At 36.7% G+C, this 15,419-nt stretch overlaps 1 protein-coding gene across 1 annotated transcript in view; it reads right to left on the bottom strand.

Moving 5' to 3' along the window:
• Positions 1 to 9,945: 9,945 nt before the first annotated feature.
• Positions 9,946 to 15,419, bottom strand: part of PLA2R1 (phospholipase A2 receptor 1) — a 168,344-nt gene continuing 162,870 nt past the window's right edge. Inside the window, 3 exon segments of the mRNA XM_021004945.2 lie at positions 9,946 to 15,102; positions 15,105 to 15,170; positions 15,364 to 15,390. Of these exon segments, the coding sequence (XP_020860604.1) occupies positions 14,960 to 15,102; positions 15,105 to 15,170; positions 15,364 to 15,390 (236 nt within the window). The 3' untranslated portion in view covers positions 9,946 to 14,959.

Raw genomic sequence — 15,419 nt, 5'->3', positions numbered from 1 at the left:
TCACATGCAGATCTGTGGTCCCATCATTGTGGAAGCTCCTTCCAAAGAGGACCACCCTGCCTGTGAGACTCTTCTATAAGTTCATCACTGGAGGTCTACCCAACACGTTCTTGACGTGGTGAGAAAACCAATGGAGCAGACTGGCTGCCCACCCACCATGCTTTTCCCTTACCACACAAATAACTCATCTTTTCTTCCCATCACAGTTCCTTGATGACATCTTTTATTCCTGTTTGGTCATGCGTTGCAGCCTGATCACACCCATTATTCTCATCCCCATTACCTCTCGTGTGATGTTCATTTTTAATTCTTTGGAGATGTTTGTATTCCATGTCTTGTTACCATACAGCAGCACTGGTAGAATATTGATGTTAAAATGATACTATTTTTCTTTCATGGGAAGCTTAGGGTTCTTAAAGGAGCTTAGCAATTTCCAAAAGGCAAACCTGCCTGCCTTCCTCTTTTTCTTCAATTCTGGGTCCAGCTTTGTACTATCTGTCCAAGATGAATGTACTTGATGGACGAACTCTATAATGTGTTCATCTGAAAGTATGATAATCCTTCATCTGCTTGTTATTTTCTCTGTAGATGGTCAAGCTAAACTACTTTGGGTGATTACATATCTCTTTTTTATCCTATTCTATTCTATTCTATTCTATTCTATTCTATTCTATTCTATTCTATTCTATTCTAGATCTCATGCTTTTTCATAATCAACTGCAATAAACACAGTGAAATCTTATGCTTTCTGCATCTTTAAGTCAATTGTGAAATGGTAAAGATTGATCTTTGTTAAATATTACTTGTGAAAGGCTGCTTATCACTACTAATACTCTCATTGAGGATTCCCTAGATTTGCATATATAGATAACTCTCACAAAAAAATGTGTATGCATGACAGTAGGCACATAGGCTAGTAGTTGTTGATGTTCACTGGCACGTCTATCATAATTTCAAAAATAAGTTTAATTGATATAAATAAATTGCTATAATAAGGAGACAAAAAGAAATTGCCTTGGCTAACAAACATTTGATCTTCATGTTAAATAAGGGAAGATAGATAATAACAATAATAATAATAATAATAATAATAATAATAATAATAGAAATTCACATGGTGTTTTATGGTTTGCACTTTATACATCTTTACATAACCTGTGCAGTTGGTGCTATTATTTCATCCCTATTTTAAAGATGAAGAAACTGACAGTAAGAGAGGTAAAATGATGTACTTGGTGTCACATGGCTTATAAGTTTCCAAGCCCATGCTCAGCATTGTTTGCACTATACCAAGTAGCTGCCCTATAATTTAATCTGCATTTTATGAATCAATGTCACCATCAATGAGATCACAAATACATTGGAATATCCAGGCAGGTACCATGGTGTTCTGATTTGAATCGGGGTCCTCAGCTTTTGTAATTACTCCTAAACCACAGATCTGATCATGTCACTGCCCCTATTCAATAACTCCAGGGGCTTCCTTTTACCTCAAGAATAAGATATGTCTGGTGTTTCAAGCCTTTCGTTACTGACCCCTTCCTATCTTTCAAGGCTACTTGACCCTTCTATCAAGCCTCCCCCATATACTCTGTGATGCACTGCCACCGGTCTTCTTGCATTTCCTCAGACAAACCATTTCATCTCCCATCTTTGTGCGTTTTCACTGGCTGACCCTCGAACATGGACTGTGCTTCATCTCTGGCTTCTGGCTTCCCTGGCTTCCTTCAAGTTCCAGCTAAAATCCCATCTTCTGCAGGAGGCCTTTTCTGCCCCTCTTTCATACTAATACATTCTCTCTATTTATTATTTCCAATTTATCCTGTATATAATTTGTTTATGCGTAGTTGTTTACATGTTGTATTCTCCAGTAGAGTTGTGTGCCTCTGTCTTACCTTCCTTTGTATTCTCAGTGCTGAGCACAATGCCTGACACACAGTAGGTGCTTAATAAATGGTTATTGACTGACTAAGTATGTATTGAAATTTGGGGCAGATAATTATTTTTCTGTAGAGGTTAGTTTAGGGTTGGGGGACTTGTAGCTTCGAGACCACACGTGGCCCTTTAGGTCCTTAAGAGCAGCCCTTTGACAGGATCCAAATTTTACCTGCGGCCTCAAGACTGCAGAATCTTTTGGATTCTGTCCAAGGGCCACACTCGAGGATCTACAGGGCCACATGTGGCCTTGAGGCTGCAGGTTCCCCATCCCTGGGTTAATTGTTCATCTTTTAGAGGAAGATCACAATGTGATTGGTGGCCTAACAGAATGTAGGTATTCACCAACTTTGCCTTTTGTTGCTGAGGATGGCTGCTCAGCATGTTCCAGAAAGTTTGCTTAGGCACTCACCTGCCACCGCAAGCCATAGAGTGTCAGTATAACTGACAGGAGGCACTGAGTGGTATCTGCATCTCTTTTATCTCTACAATTACCTGAACTGAATGTGAACTTTTCCAAAAAGCTCTATATGGGTGTGGGAAGCCCGACCCTGTGAATTCATCCTTCTACTTTAAATTAATGTTTGATATTTGATGGAACATAAAAAGTGTCAAGCTTTTTTAATGTCCTGCTGACACCAGCGTGTCACACCTGCTGAAACAGCAACCTTTGTGTTGGTTGTGTTTTTGGACTCTGAGAGAGAGGAGAGAGAGAGAGAGAGAGAGAGAGAGAGAGAGAGAGAGAGAGAGAGAGAGAGAGAGAGAGAGAGAGAGAGACCAGTTTTTATTTGCCTGCCTTTAAGACCATGGATACCTTTTAGTGAAGCTTTCTCAAAGATGAACTATATAGTACATTATAAATCAAATTCTAAAGCTTTATTAAGGATGCTTGATAACTTAGTTATGTCATGTTTAGAGAAACCTATAAAAGGTTGCATTTTATAGTGTAATTCAGAATAATAATGAGGGTTACAGTTGAGTTCAGTGATGAAAACAGAATTTAATATGTTGGCCATCATTTTGGGTTTTTTTTTTTGTTGTTGTTGTTGTTTTGATAGTGTCTACCTATGATTTTTGCCTGGAAACAGCTGGCTCAGGGATAATTCATGTTGCTTGCTTTTAAAGGCTAGAGCAGTACTAAACATGGACTTAATGAGAATCTTATGCCATCACCTTGGAAAAGCCTTATTCCAAAATGAAACTGAAAGCTGGAGAATTAGAACTGCCAAAGAGTGAGATAATCTAATAGCTGCAACATAGTAGACACTATTTTAGCATCCCATGGTTTGTTGGGAAGAATGATGAATAAAGTTAGTGGTAAAAAGTACTTTGCATGTAGAAAGTGCCTTCCCCTCTGCCTGGATATTTTAACCAATTAGATTCTAAGCTGGAGGTACTTTTGTTTCCTATTTCTTGCTTTTCATTGCTAGTTGATTAATAACAGGACTCTTCCTGGCTCCCCACCTCTCCTAGAATATAGATAATCTTACAGAGTCTGTATATTTTCAAAATTTGACCATATAGGAACAAAAGGTTTTGTCTGAGATACTACATCCCACTAGTTACTAAAACCCACTTCTTAGTAATAATGATAATAGTCTTAATAGTTTTCATTTTGGTCATATGCCTAGGAATAATATTCAGCACCCTCCTCCCCATATTCCTCTAGCACCTGGAGCAGGAAAAGAAGGAAAGCATACTTCAAATGCTATGACAAGCCTACTTATTACTTTAACAAGTAAAAATTTTCAGTGAACTATTTCATGATCTTGTTCAATTATTTGTCAAGTATTCTGCACAATTCTTTCAGGGTTCTCCTTTAGAACAACCCTATAACCCCCTTCCTAATTTTATCTCCTCTCATTTATACTTGATCAGAGTTCTCTTACAATCTCCTCACCTATCTTGGGCTTCAATTTCTAACCATGATTGTTTTTACCTTTCCCAGTATGATAATCATTTCCCTTAACTGAGAAGAGAGAGAAGCAAAGTAAAAATGGATTAGTTCCATTTTTCTTTGATACTATTCACATGGTACCATATATTCCAAATGTGTTCTCATCCTTTCTTTATTATTTTCCATGTACATTAAAAAGCCCTTTTTGGTTGTCCCTCATATTTTTTCTCTAAATATCACATCAAATTTTGGTTTTCCTGACTCTCTTCTTATAGGTCTGGGCTACGCTTCTGTGCCTGATTTTATTATTGTGCTTTTCTGTGCATCTTTTGTTTATCTTACTTTTAGAACTGAGCTCACTGGAGAGCTCTCTGTGTGGCCACAACAGTTTCTCTCAATGCCTTCTCCTTTTCTTCCTCACTGAGGAAATTTGTTATAATGTTATAATAACTGAATTTTTCAGAGTCTCTCATCCATTTAGAACTGCCTTCTATTTTAATCTCAGGTCATGGGATCATGCCTATACAACTCTTTTCTTTTTTGTATCACAAAAGGCCAAAGTACACTTTGGGGAATTTCTTATTCTTTTCATTCCTAGTCTTTACCTAAAGAATATTAGAAAATGTATACATATCCCTTGATGTATTGAGAACTCATTATTCCGTACTTATAAACATGCCATTCACGTTATTAAACAAAGCTTTGTTAAAATGAGTGAAACTAAATAGAAATTCTATAAATAGAAACTCCTAGTCCCAAAGATAGAAGCAAGTAGGTATTAATCAGTTGATTACTTAATAAGAATTTTATTGAGCAGCTGCTATGTGCCAGACATTGTGTTAAGACATGACTGGCCTGGGAATGTTCCTTAAAACAGAACCAGCCAAGCAGAGGAAGGAGCTACAGGGGCAAACAGTACCTTCAGGGTGAGAAGTCCAGGGGTGAAGTGAGCTTCTAGGGTGAAGAGGTTTCTAAGGCATGAGACAGGAAGTCTGGAGAATCAGCCACACAACCTGGTGAGACCCTTCATGCATCCTGGTCCAGTCAATCTGATCTAAATGTCAGCGTTTTAAGGATTTCCATCTCCAGTTTCCATGCCTAGAATCCACTTCCCTCCTTATTTTTGGATTAGAATCCCTGTATTCCTTCAAAGGCAAATTCTAGTGCTGTCTCTTACATGAAGAAGTTTTTCCCTATCCCTTTAGCTGCCTGTACCTTACCCCTTCAAAATTACTTCAAATTTACTCTATATTTATTTTGAATTTACCTACATGTTACTTCTCATGAAGGAAGTTTCATGAGAGGAGGGGCAATTTATTTCATTTTTGTCTTTGCATCCCATTGCCTAGTACAGTGGTCTAGCAGTACTGGTACTGTACTGGTAACTTGAGCAAATCCTAGCAGGTGCTATTTAAATGCTTGTTGAATGATACTACAAAATCATCAGTGAATTAGTGCTAAATTTTGCCACAAGGGCCTAAAATCATTGGTTACCTATTGATGGATACCCTTCCTCCTGACTTCTCTGTCTGTACCTTTATTGCTCCTACTTTCTCCAACAGGGTGGATTTGGAGAAAACATTGGCTCATTCAGATTTGCTCCCAATCAGAGTCAAAGTGAAGGAATCAGAACCAGAACAGCTTATACTATAACATACATACATACATACATACATACATACATACATACATATATACATATAATAAAAACGAACACTTTGGAAGACTTTTGTAAACTAATGTAAAAACAAAAGACATTAATAAAACTGAAAGTGACAATAAAAAAGAAGAATGTGACAAACGCTAGCTTTGGTGGATTCTTAGCAGCAGCTGCAGGAAGAATTAATATAGTTTGCAGTGTGAGGAGTCTCATTTTCAGTCCCTACCCTAACCCCCTCACCAGCATGGAGCAGTAGGAGTGACATTCCTGTTCTATAGCATCCATGACATGAGTCTGACATAAGTCAAAGGGATCTCATGCTTGCTATCAGATCCCATGAAATCCAAGAAGATTATATGGACACTGGGATCATTTAGGATTTGTTAGATAGGAAATAGCTTGGTGGGACTGTTTGGGCCCGTTTATTTATATTAAGCCCCAGCATCTAACACAATGCATTACAGAAGTTGAAACTTTTTTTTTGAGGCAATATGGGTTACGTGACTTGCTCAGGGTCACACAGCTAGTAAGTATCTGAGGCTGGATTTGAACTCAGGTCCTCCTAATTCCAGAGCTAGTGCTCTATCCACTGTGCCACCTAGCTGCCCCCAAAACACGAAACGTTGATGGATCTAGGATAACACTCTTATCTATGTCCTGTCACACATTTCTTTGTTCGCCAATATCTTTATTTTTAAATATTTTAAATTTAAATATACCAATTTAGTACTATCCTATTGAATACTAATGAGTAGCACAAATGTTCAAAAGTATTTCAAACATGATTGTAGAAAGTCCTGTAGAGACATAACCATTTTATTAACATTCCAGGTAAACATTGATATAACAATAAATTACTAACCTATAATATATTTAATTAAATGCACCTTTGAAATTATCATGGAATATTTTTGTAAGTCAAATAGCAGGCTTGGTTATTTCTTTTCCATGCTGATCAGCTTTCTTAGGTTGCAAACTCTCAGTAATTTTTGAGGCATCTTGAAAGGTTGAGAGACGTCACACTGAATTGAGAATCGCACCGAACTATCAACTAAGTTTCACAAATGTAAAAATTTGCAAACATTATCAAAATGATTGACTGGCAAAAATGTTTTTCTCCAGGGAATTCATGAAACCAAGCTTTTGTATCCAACAGGACCAGGGTTTTTGTGGTCATACTGAATGGTGCAAACTTGTTGAAAGCTGAGTCAAAGAAAGCATTTGAAGAACAGAGGTTTTTCCCTCACATTTTAAAAACTATTTTGTTTTTTCCCAATTACATGTAAAGACAATTCTTTGAGGGTTTCAAATTTTAAATACATTTTATTAATATATTTTATTTTTATCTTACATTTTTCATTTTATGAAATAAAATAAGCGTTTCCATAACATAGTAGAATTTAAAAAAGATGGTTGCACACGAAACTGCAAATCTAAGATGTACTACTTGCTGTTCTTTTTAAATATATAACATTATCATGTAACTTTCCTTTTTTCCCTTTTTTCTTTCCCTCCCCCACCTTCCACCCGAGAGATGGGTATATTAGACCTAAGTGTGTATCTGTGTGTATATATAAAATATTTTATACATACTTCTATTTATCAGTTCTTTCTCTGGATGCAAATAATTTTCCTTCATAGGTCCTTTGTTGTTAATTTGGGTATTTATAATAGTCAAAATGTTCTTAAAACAATATTGCTATTACTATATACACTTTGACCCAGCAATACCACTACTAAATCTATGTCCAAGTATAACTAGGGAAAAAGGAAAAGAACTTTTATGTTCTGAAATATTTATAGCAGCTTCCTCTGGGGTGGCAAAGAACTGGAAATTGCGGGGGTGCATTTCAACTGGGGAATGGCTGAACAAGTTGTGATATACGATCATGAAGGAATACTGCTGTGCTATAAGAAATGATGACCTTGATCATCTTAGAAAAACATGGACAGATGCATGAAATAATGAAGAGCAAAATGAGTAGAACCAAGAAAATGTTGTATAAAGATAATTTTTAACACTCATTTTTAAAAATTTTGAGTTTCAAATTCTCTCCTTTTTTTCCCATGGTAAACAGTTTGATAAATGTTATAAGTGTTCAATCATGAAAATAGAGGCGCAAAAAATAAAACTTCACATATTTACAAACTTCCTATGCTAGTCTCTTCATTTTTTACTTGCTACTTCAGTTCAATCAGAATACTTCTTTGGGGAGGGCCATCAACAACACTGCAATGAAGAGAATTTTCCCATGAGCAAAGGAATCTTCTTGTTTCCAACATGGTCTGCAGGGCTTTGGGCATGGCACTGATGATGATTCAGGAGGATCTGGAGGTCCATCTTGACTACATCATAGATAAATAACTGTAGTCCTGTAAAGGTGTCAATCATAAAGTTGTGAGCTACCAACCCTCTCCAGATCCCCAAGATGAGCTTCTGCACTGCAGCCCCTCTTCTGTGCAGCCATCACTGAAATAGCTGGGGGGAGCATGATAGTATAATAGATGCCTGCCTGGAACAAAGGTGAAGGCCTGCTGTTCACCGTTCCTGCAGAAGCTCTACAACTTGGGCATGGTGTATCCATATAGCAAGTCAGTCACTCATTTAAGGCAGGCAGATTTCATCATAATTTAGAGGATATGGTAACTCCAGAGCAGCGCATTCCCTTATGGAAGATCCATGGACTCCTCAGGAAGGATCCTAGATACCCTAATGATACTTAGTCCAGCTTCCTCTCTCCTGTTATGAATTCTCACAGGGTAGCCCACTCAAAATTCTGGGGCCTCCCCTTAGGTATCAATGTCACACTTATTATTCTGTTATTTCTTGCTCTTTCTATTGATTAGAATCATTCTTTATTGGTCATGCTATTCTTTGATGATGTCTTTTTGAAGGTTCTTATGTTTAATTTCTTGTGGAATTGGGCTGCAACCTATTTATGCCAATCATACCGCGCTCTCCACTGTCTTTCAAGTCATCCATAATTTTGACTCTTTGGTGATTGTGACTCTTTGCCAGATGGCTAGCATTACCAGAAGACTCAATATTCAAAACACTCAAATGCACACACACACACACACACACACACACACACACACACACACATACGTATAATCTTATTAACATGAGTAATCTCTCCAATGGTGCAGATGCAAGCTGCCAGCTCTTATTTATGTCCTGCTTTAGAGTTCATCACAGGAAGCCCACCAATATGCTGAGACTTTTCCCACTTTTTTCTAACATCATAAGGACACTGGTGAAGCAAGAGGTTTTTACATTAGTTAACCTTTATTCTTGCCATGGGACCAACTCATCTTCTTCTTTTGCTCATACAGTTCTTTAAGGACATCTTCTATTCTGGTTCTCCGTCCTAACTCCTCACTCGCAATAAGTTGCCATCTGCTCACACATTCCATGAGTCTTTTCGTTGCCCTTTATGATATCATACTCATTTTCAATTCCTTGGCAACTGTGGTGCTCCATAACTGATAGCTGTACAGAATTTGATGGGTTTTTGGTTCAGTTAAAAGTTTGGGGTCATTAAATGCTCTGTACAGTTTCCAAAATCCAGTTGGGGAAATGCTTTGCATAGTGCAGGCATTTAATAAGTGCCTGTTGAATGAATGAGTAAATGATGGAATGAAATGCAATGAGATGATTTGAAAAAAAGGGAATTGAGTTGAACCCTCCCTCTCAAGTGTGCTTGTGTGTACGTTATGCAATGCGTTGAGCTGAGGTGGAAGAGAATAGAGTAGTATCACTATCGTGCCACATTTCTTCCTTGAATTTTTAAAGACATGATGGTATTCATTATGTTCATATATGACTGGAAAAGGAGGTGGACCAAGTAAGTAGCTAGAGTTTAGAAGAATAGATGGAATAGTCCTAGCACTGTACTGGGTGGGTCTTACAACATTTTAAATGACTTAGAAGAAGGTCTCGAGTGCATTGAAAAATCCTCTATGAAGGACTGGTGGGAGGATGTGAGCAAAAATTGCATAGGGTGAGAAAGATAAAGTGTTATCAAAAGGTGGATGAGAGGAGGGGAAGGTTTTCCACAAGTGTTGAAAAAGCCTACTGACTAGGTAACAGCACGTTCCCATAACCATCCTAAGTGGCATGGAGAAAAGGGTCAGAAAGTCCAGGATGGCTGATTGACTAGTTAGCCAAATGTATAAAATAATGTTCTGTGAAATCTCTCACTTAATTCTCAAGAAGCTCAGTCTGCCCCACATGTAACTGTGAAGAGAATAGCAAGAGATGAACAAACTCAGAGTAAGGAATAGTATAAAATGAATGTGTATGAGTGAGTCAAAGAATAGCAACAATTAAAAAAAAGCAATCTTTTAATAGATTTCCACAGTTGATTCAATACATTTGTTAGAAAACACTTAGAGCTAAAGCCTATCTGCCCCCAAAAGAGCCAAAAAGGACAGAATGAGCTGACAGAGCTTATGGAACTGATACTATTTCAGTCATAGTCAATTTCTTGTTGTTTTCAAGAATTACATTAAAAAGGAAAAAAAAACTCATATCATCTATATACCACCCCCCGAAAATCACTCCTGCCCCTGCAAATATTGTTTTATTTTATTTTCAGAGAACACTAAAGCAAACAAACTAGAGTCCTCCCACAGTCTGTGTTTAGGTAGTTCTCTTCAATTTCATGTTGCTTCTGTTTCAGGGACCAGGCCAGAGACAGGGAGGAGGGGACATGAGGAGGAAGTTAAATTAAATAAAGAAGATTATTTTTTGTTTCCTAAAAAAAATAGGATTCCACCAAAAAAATATGTGATCATGGGAAAGAACTGATTTTATTAGCATGGGGAACTCCAGGTTTGGGAATTCCCTTCTGCCCCTCTTTGTAGGGGTTCCAACATCTGATGCAATGTTTCATTCAGATAAAAACAGTTCCCAAGGTGGTTGAAAGCAGTTTAAGATAAAAAATACATATTAGCTGGGGAAAAGGCAATAGAAAGCACCATTTAAGGAAGCTCCCTGGGGGATTTCAGGTATACTCCATCAATGCCCCAAAAGCTCTTGCTATACCTTTCTTGCTGGACAAGGGCCCACAAATCAATCTACTTAGGAGCCAAGTTAACCCAAACTGCCCCAGGTCTGCACTATAACTTCCTTGCTCGCTGTGGTCCTACCTGCTATTGTGGGAATGTAGGGGGTTAATTCAGATCTCCTCAGTTACACCAGGATCCCAACTCACAACACCTCCACCAATACAGATGGCAACTAGTCTACATAAATAAATCTTAGGAAGTTGTCCAACTTGCCCAGGATCACCTGGCCAGTAAGTACAAGAAGCAGAAGCTGAATCTAGATCTTCCTAAAGCAAATGTGGCATTTCTCTATTACCTCATGATGCCTCTATGTAGTTGAGAAAAGAGAGATTTTTTTCCCTTAACAGGGGAAAAAGAAAACCAGCATCTTAGAGTCTTTTCTGTCTTTTAAATAACACTTTCTGCTTTCATTTCCAAATATCAGCACAGAAAATCAAATAAAAGATAGCATCATTTCATAGGTAGGCTACTATTTTTTTTAAACAAAGAATAAGTTCAAATTGCTGCTACGTGAAATTACAAGAAAAGGATGAGGATGCTTTAAATGAGTTAACTGCAGTCCATCATAGCCACTTCAGAGTGTGAAGAAAACACCACTCAAATGATTTCCCCCCCCTTAATTTGATCTAAATTGCAGCAGAAGTGCTCTGCAAGCAGCAAGTACTTGTGTTAATTAGCTTTTAGTAAAGAAGGTCACTGGCTTAAAGAGGGCTTTTTTTAGTTTCAATTCTTTCTCCCAATTAGGATTCATTAGACCTTTGCTGTATATGAACAAATTATATGCATAGTCACATTCAGAGAATACACCATCCATATATCATTCATATAACTGATGTAGTTACGCATAACATTTACTGGTTTTTTTCTCTTAAAATCCTCATGCAACAAGAAATAATGGCAATGACTCAGCAGACACCTATAGTGCAAGACACGTAGGATAAACTAGTCTTAAAATATTTACCTTCTCCCTAAGTTTGTGCACTTTAGTTGAACTCAAAGAACCTTGAGAGATCACACAAAACTATTTCACTTTAATACTATTGCCTGAAAGAATCTGATATTTTAAGTTAATCTTATATGGTCTAACAAATCATTAATTAAAGATACGGACATCAAGTATATTAATTATGGCTGTTCTGGGCCATCTAAGTGTCTCAGTTTCTTCATGTTCTAGAGAAACAAAACTCACTTGATCAAATAAAAAGAATCACTTTTTAATTACTGATATGAATTCTAACAGCCATATCCCTTCTGCTTTAGCACCTAGGAATAAGAAGAGGGACATATGGTCCCCTGTGCAACATGCTGCCCATCCAATCCATGTCACAAATATTTTAACATCAAATTCTTGGCAAAAGCTTAAGAAAATGTTTGTACGTCATACAGTGGTTCAATAGTAATATCTCTTATTTGCATTTTCCAATTCACCCAGGAGAATACTATGAACTCATTATAAATAATACTGATATGAAATGGGTTTATCCAAAGCAGAGTGATAAAACTTCTCTAGTTATTTAAGTGACACCTTATGCCAGAAGTTTCAAAGTTTAACAGGAAACAGTATCCACACAGCTGCCCTGAGATAGAGAATGTCAAATTCACCTTCTCTTATTTAATATTTTATTTTTTCCTAATTACACATAAAAACAATTTTAACATTTTTTCCAAATTTTGAGTTCCAAATTCCCTCCTTCCCATCCTTGCTCCCATTCAGAAGGAAAGAAATTTGACATAGATTATATATGTGTAGTCATACAAAATATATTTCCATGTTAAGTCATTCTGTGAAAGAAAACACAGACAAAAAAAACCCCAAGAAGAATAAATAAAGTAGAGAAAATGTATCTCTGATCTGCATTCAGATTCTACCAATTCTCTCTCTGGAGATGGACAGCACCTTTCATTAGAAGTTCTACAAAATTGTCTTGGATCATTGTATTTCTGAGAATAGCTAAGTTATTCATAGTAGATCATCATACAATATTGCTGTTTCTGTACAATGTTCTCCTGGTTCACTTTGCATTAGTCCATGTAGATCTTTCCATGTTTTTCTGGGAGCATCCTGTCCATCATTTCTTAAAGCACAATAGTATTCCATCATAAGCATACACAAGATCTTGTTTAGCCATTCCCCAACTGATGGGCATCTCCTCAATTTCCAATTCTTTGCCCCCACTAAGAGCTGCTATAAATATTTTTGTACACATGGGTCCTTTTCCTTTTTGTTTTTTATCTCTTTAGGATATAGACCTAGTAGTGGTATTGCCTGGTCAAAGGGTATGCTTGCTTTTATAGCCCTCTGGGTACAATTCCAGATCGCTCCCCAGAAAATCAGTATACAACTTCACCAATAGTACATTAGTGTTTTATCAAATTCACCTTCTCAAGTGAAAAGGTGTTTCCAACCTGCTTTAGCTAACATTTTTAGCTATGTGAGATAGGACATAGAAACTAAATGCTACTACCTCTGTAACGTTCAACAGCTTAACATTTCAGAATGTGTGGACTGACTCTTTAAATCATTTACTTTTTCATAATTCTCTAAAGTCTTATTTTTTATTAATCACCTCCAAGTATGGAGATTCTGTCCAGCAATACAGATAGCACACTCCTTAAGTCCTAGAAAGTTGTCTGATGCCCAGTGAAGTTAAGTGGGTGATTGCCCAAGGTTCATCAGAGGCTGAATTCAAACACAGGTCTTCCTGAAGCAAACCTGACATTCTATCCATCACTCCATAGAGTTCTAGAGTTAAGACCGAGGAAGATCAAGTTCTAACAAGATACTTCAGTAGCTAATGTATTCATAGTTCCACATTAAGTTTGTTTGATAGGTTTTTCCACACTGTGTTTGATAACTCATGAAACTACAAAGCTTATTTCAGGTAAGACTTAAATGTGGATATGTCCACACAGTGAAAATGTATGCATCTATATAAAGTATAGAATTGTAGCATCTTGTTTATTTCATAAATTTGCTCATTTCAGAAATTGTGGGAGCAGGAAGGATTGCATTAACTGTCCATATGCCTAGACACTCAGAAATGTAGCCCTCTATGTCTAATTACAGAGCACTGGGAAATTGGTGAATTCATCTTACTACAAAAATGTTTAGCTAATGACATATTTAATCAGTAGTGTCATTACATGTGACAGTTCTATTTCAATATCCCTTGACTAGAAGACTAATTCATTAGTAGTTTTTACCAAGACCACTTAGAAATACAGAACTTTAATTTCACATGACATTTTGTTAAATTATCTTTATTTACCATCTGGTTAGTTTAAGCCAATTATCCTCATAAGTCACAAATAGGTAATGGTCACCTATCCTTATATTTTGAAGATGAAGCCTCATTGTGGTATAGTAGAAAGATTTGGAGTCAGGGGAATTTTTAATTCAGCTTACTGAGTAGAAATGAAATCTTGTAGTCTTAGGTCACATTGTACCTCTTTAAAAAGGTTGACTTATTTTAAAAAAAAAGTCTGATTGATGAGCAGTATTAGGATCTAAGCCATAGAAGCCTAGATTTAGATTTGGAAAGGATCTTAGTGTTCATTCAGTCCAACTCCCTAATAAGGCCCAGAGACCTAAAGTGAATTGTCCATAGCCATACAGACAGTAAGTGGCTAAGCCAGGATTCAGACTCAGGTCTTCTGACTTCCAAGTTTCCTTGGAATCTTTGTTTTCACTGCACCACACTGTTCTCTCGTGCTATGCCATTTGAAGTTCCTTTTTCTACTTTCTAGAAAAGCTAGAGCTATCCATAAATAAATAAATAAATAAATGAATGAATGAATAAATGTCACCAGTGATTTGGCCATGTAAATTTAAGAACTTTAAGAACTAAGAGATGTTTTCTTCTTCCTCCTAATGAATTTGTTTAGTTTGGGGTGTGGTGGGGGTGGACAAAAGAACACGTAGTCATGAGCTGATTTAGAAATCTCAAATCCAATGACCACATTCTGATGGAAATAAATGTATTCCATTACAAATACCACTACTCTGTTAGTCTGGCAGTGAACTTCTATGAATTTTGAAAACTGGGGATTTTAAGTCCTTCTCAAACAACGGATTTCTACCTAGTGGGCATCCTTTTAGTTATTTCTAACCTTTCTGAATGACAATTATTATTTAATCTTAAACCCTTCCCCCATATGCCCTTGTCTTAAAAAAAGAAAAAAAATACATTTTGGCAAAAGACCTAAAATAAAACCAGGCTGGTTGTAATTCAAATAGTCCTTAGTCAGGGGCTGATTAGTTGTTTTTTTTTTAAACAATTTTTATTATTGTGACATCAAGGTTATAAAATAAAATATAATGTAGAGCTTCTTAATATTCATTCCTTTTAAAAGCCAAATATAGGCACTGTGATCCTATGGTTCCAATATTCTTATTAATCATTTCTCTCCAGATCTGAAATGAGGATGCTTTCTTCTACAGGTAACCTTCTCAAATTTGTTGATGTGTAAGGGGCACTACCCCAAGTGATGAGTCTTCTGAAGAAAATACCATTCTGCTTGTAGAGGCAGTAGAAAAGGTGGAAATGCCCAAGATGACAACTAGTATCACTGCTACTGTAAGGGGGATAAGGTTGTGGTTGGGGGCTAAAAGAGAATGGAGAAAAGGATACTTTTAGGAACACTGAAAGACAAATATATACTACAAAACTGGTATGAAGCTTTTTAGCAAACTCTAATTTCTAATTTTTATTATCTGGTTTTTATTATGTATTGTATGTGTACATTACCTAGTTATCTTCCATGAGACTAAAAATATTTAATGTTATTACATATTTACCTTTTCCTGGCTTCATATTATTAATATCTGAAATAAGAAAGAGAGAGACAGAAGTT

This window comes from Phascolarctos cinereus, unplaced genomic scaffold, assembly GCF_003287225.1.
Source record: "Phascolarctos cinereus isolate Bilbo 61053 unplaced genomic scaffold, phaCin_HiC Scaffold_726;HRSCAF=1367, whole genome shotgun sequence".
NCBI classification, from domain to species: Eukaryota; Metazoa; Chordata; class Mammalia; order Diprotodontia; family Phascolarctidae; genus Phascolarctos; species Phascolarctos cinereus.
The sequence above is the reverse complement of the archived record's forward strand: the minus strand, read 5'-3'. Positions and strand labels throughout refer to the sequence as shown.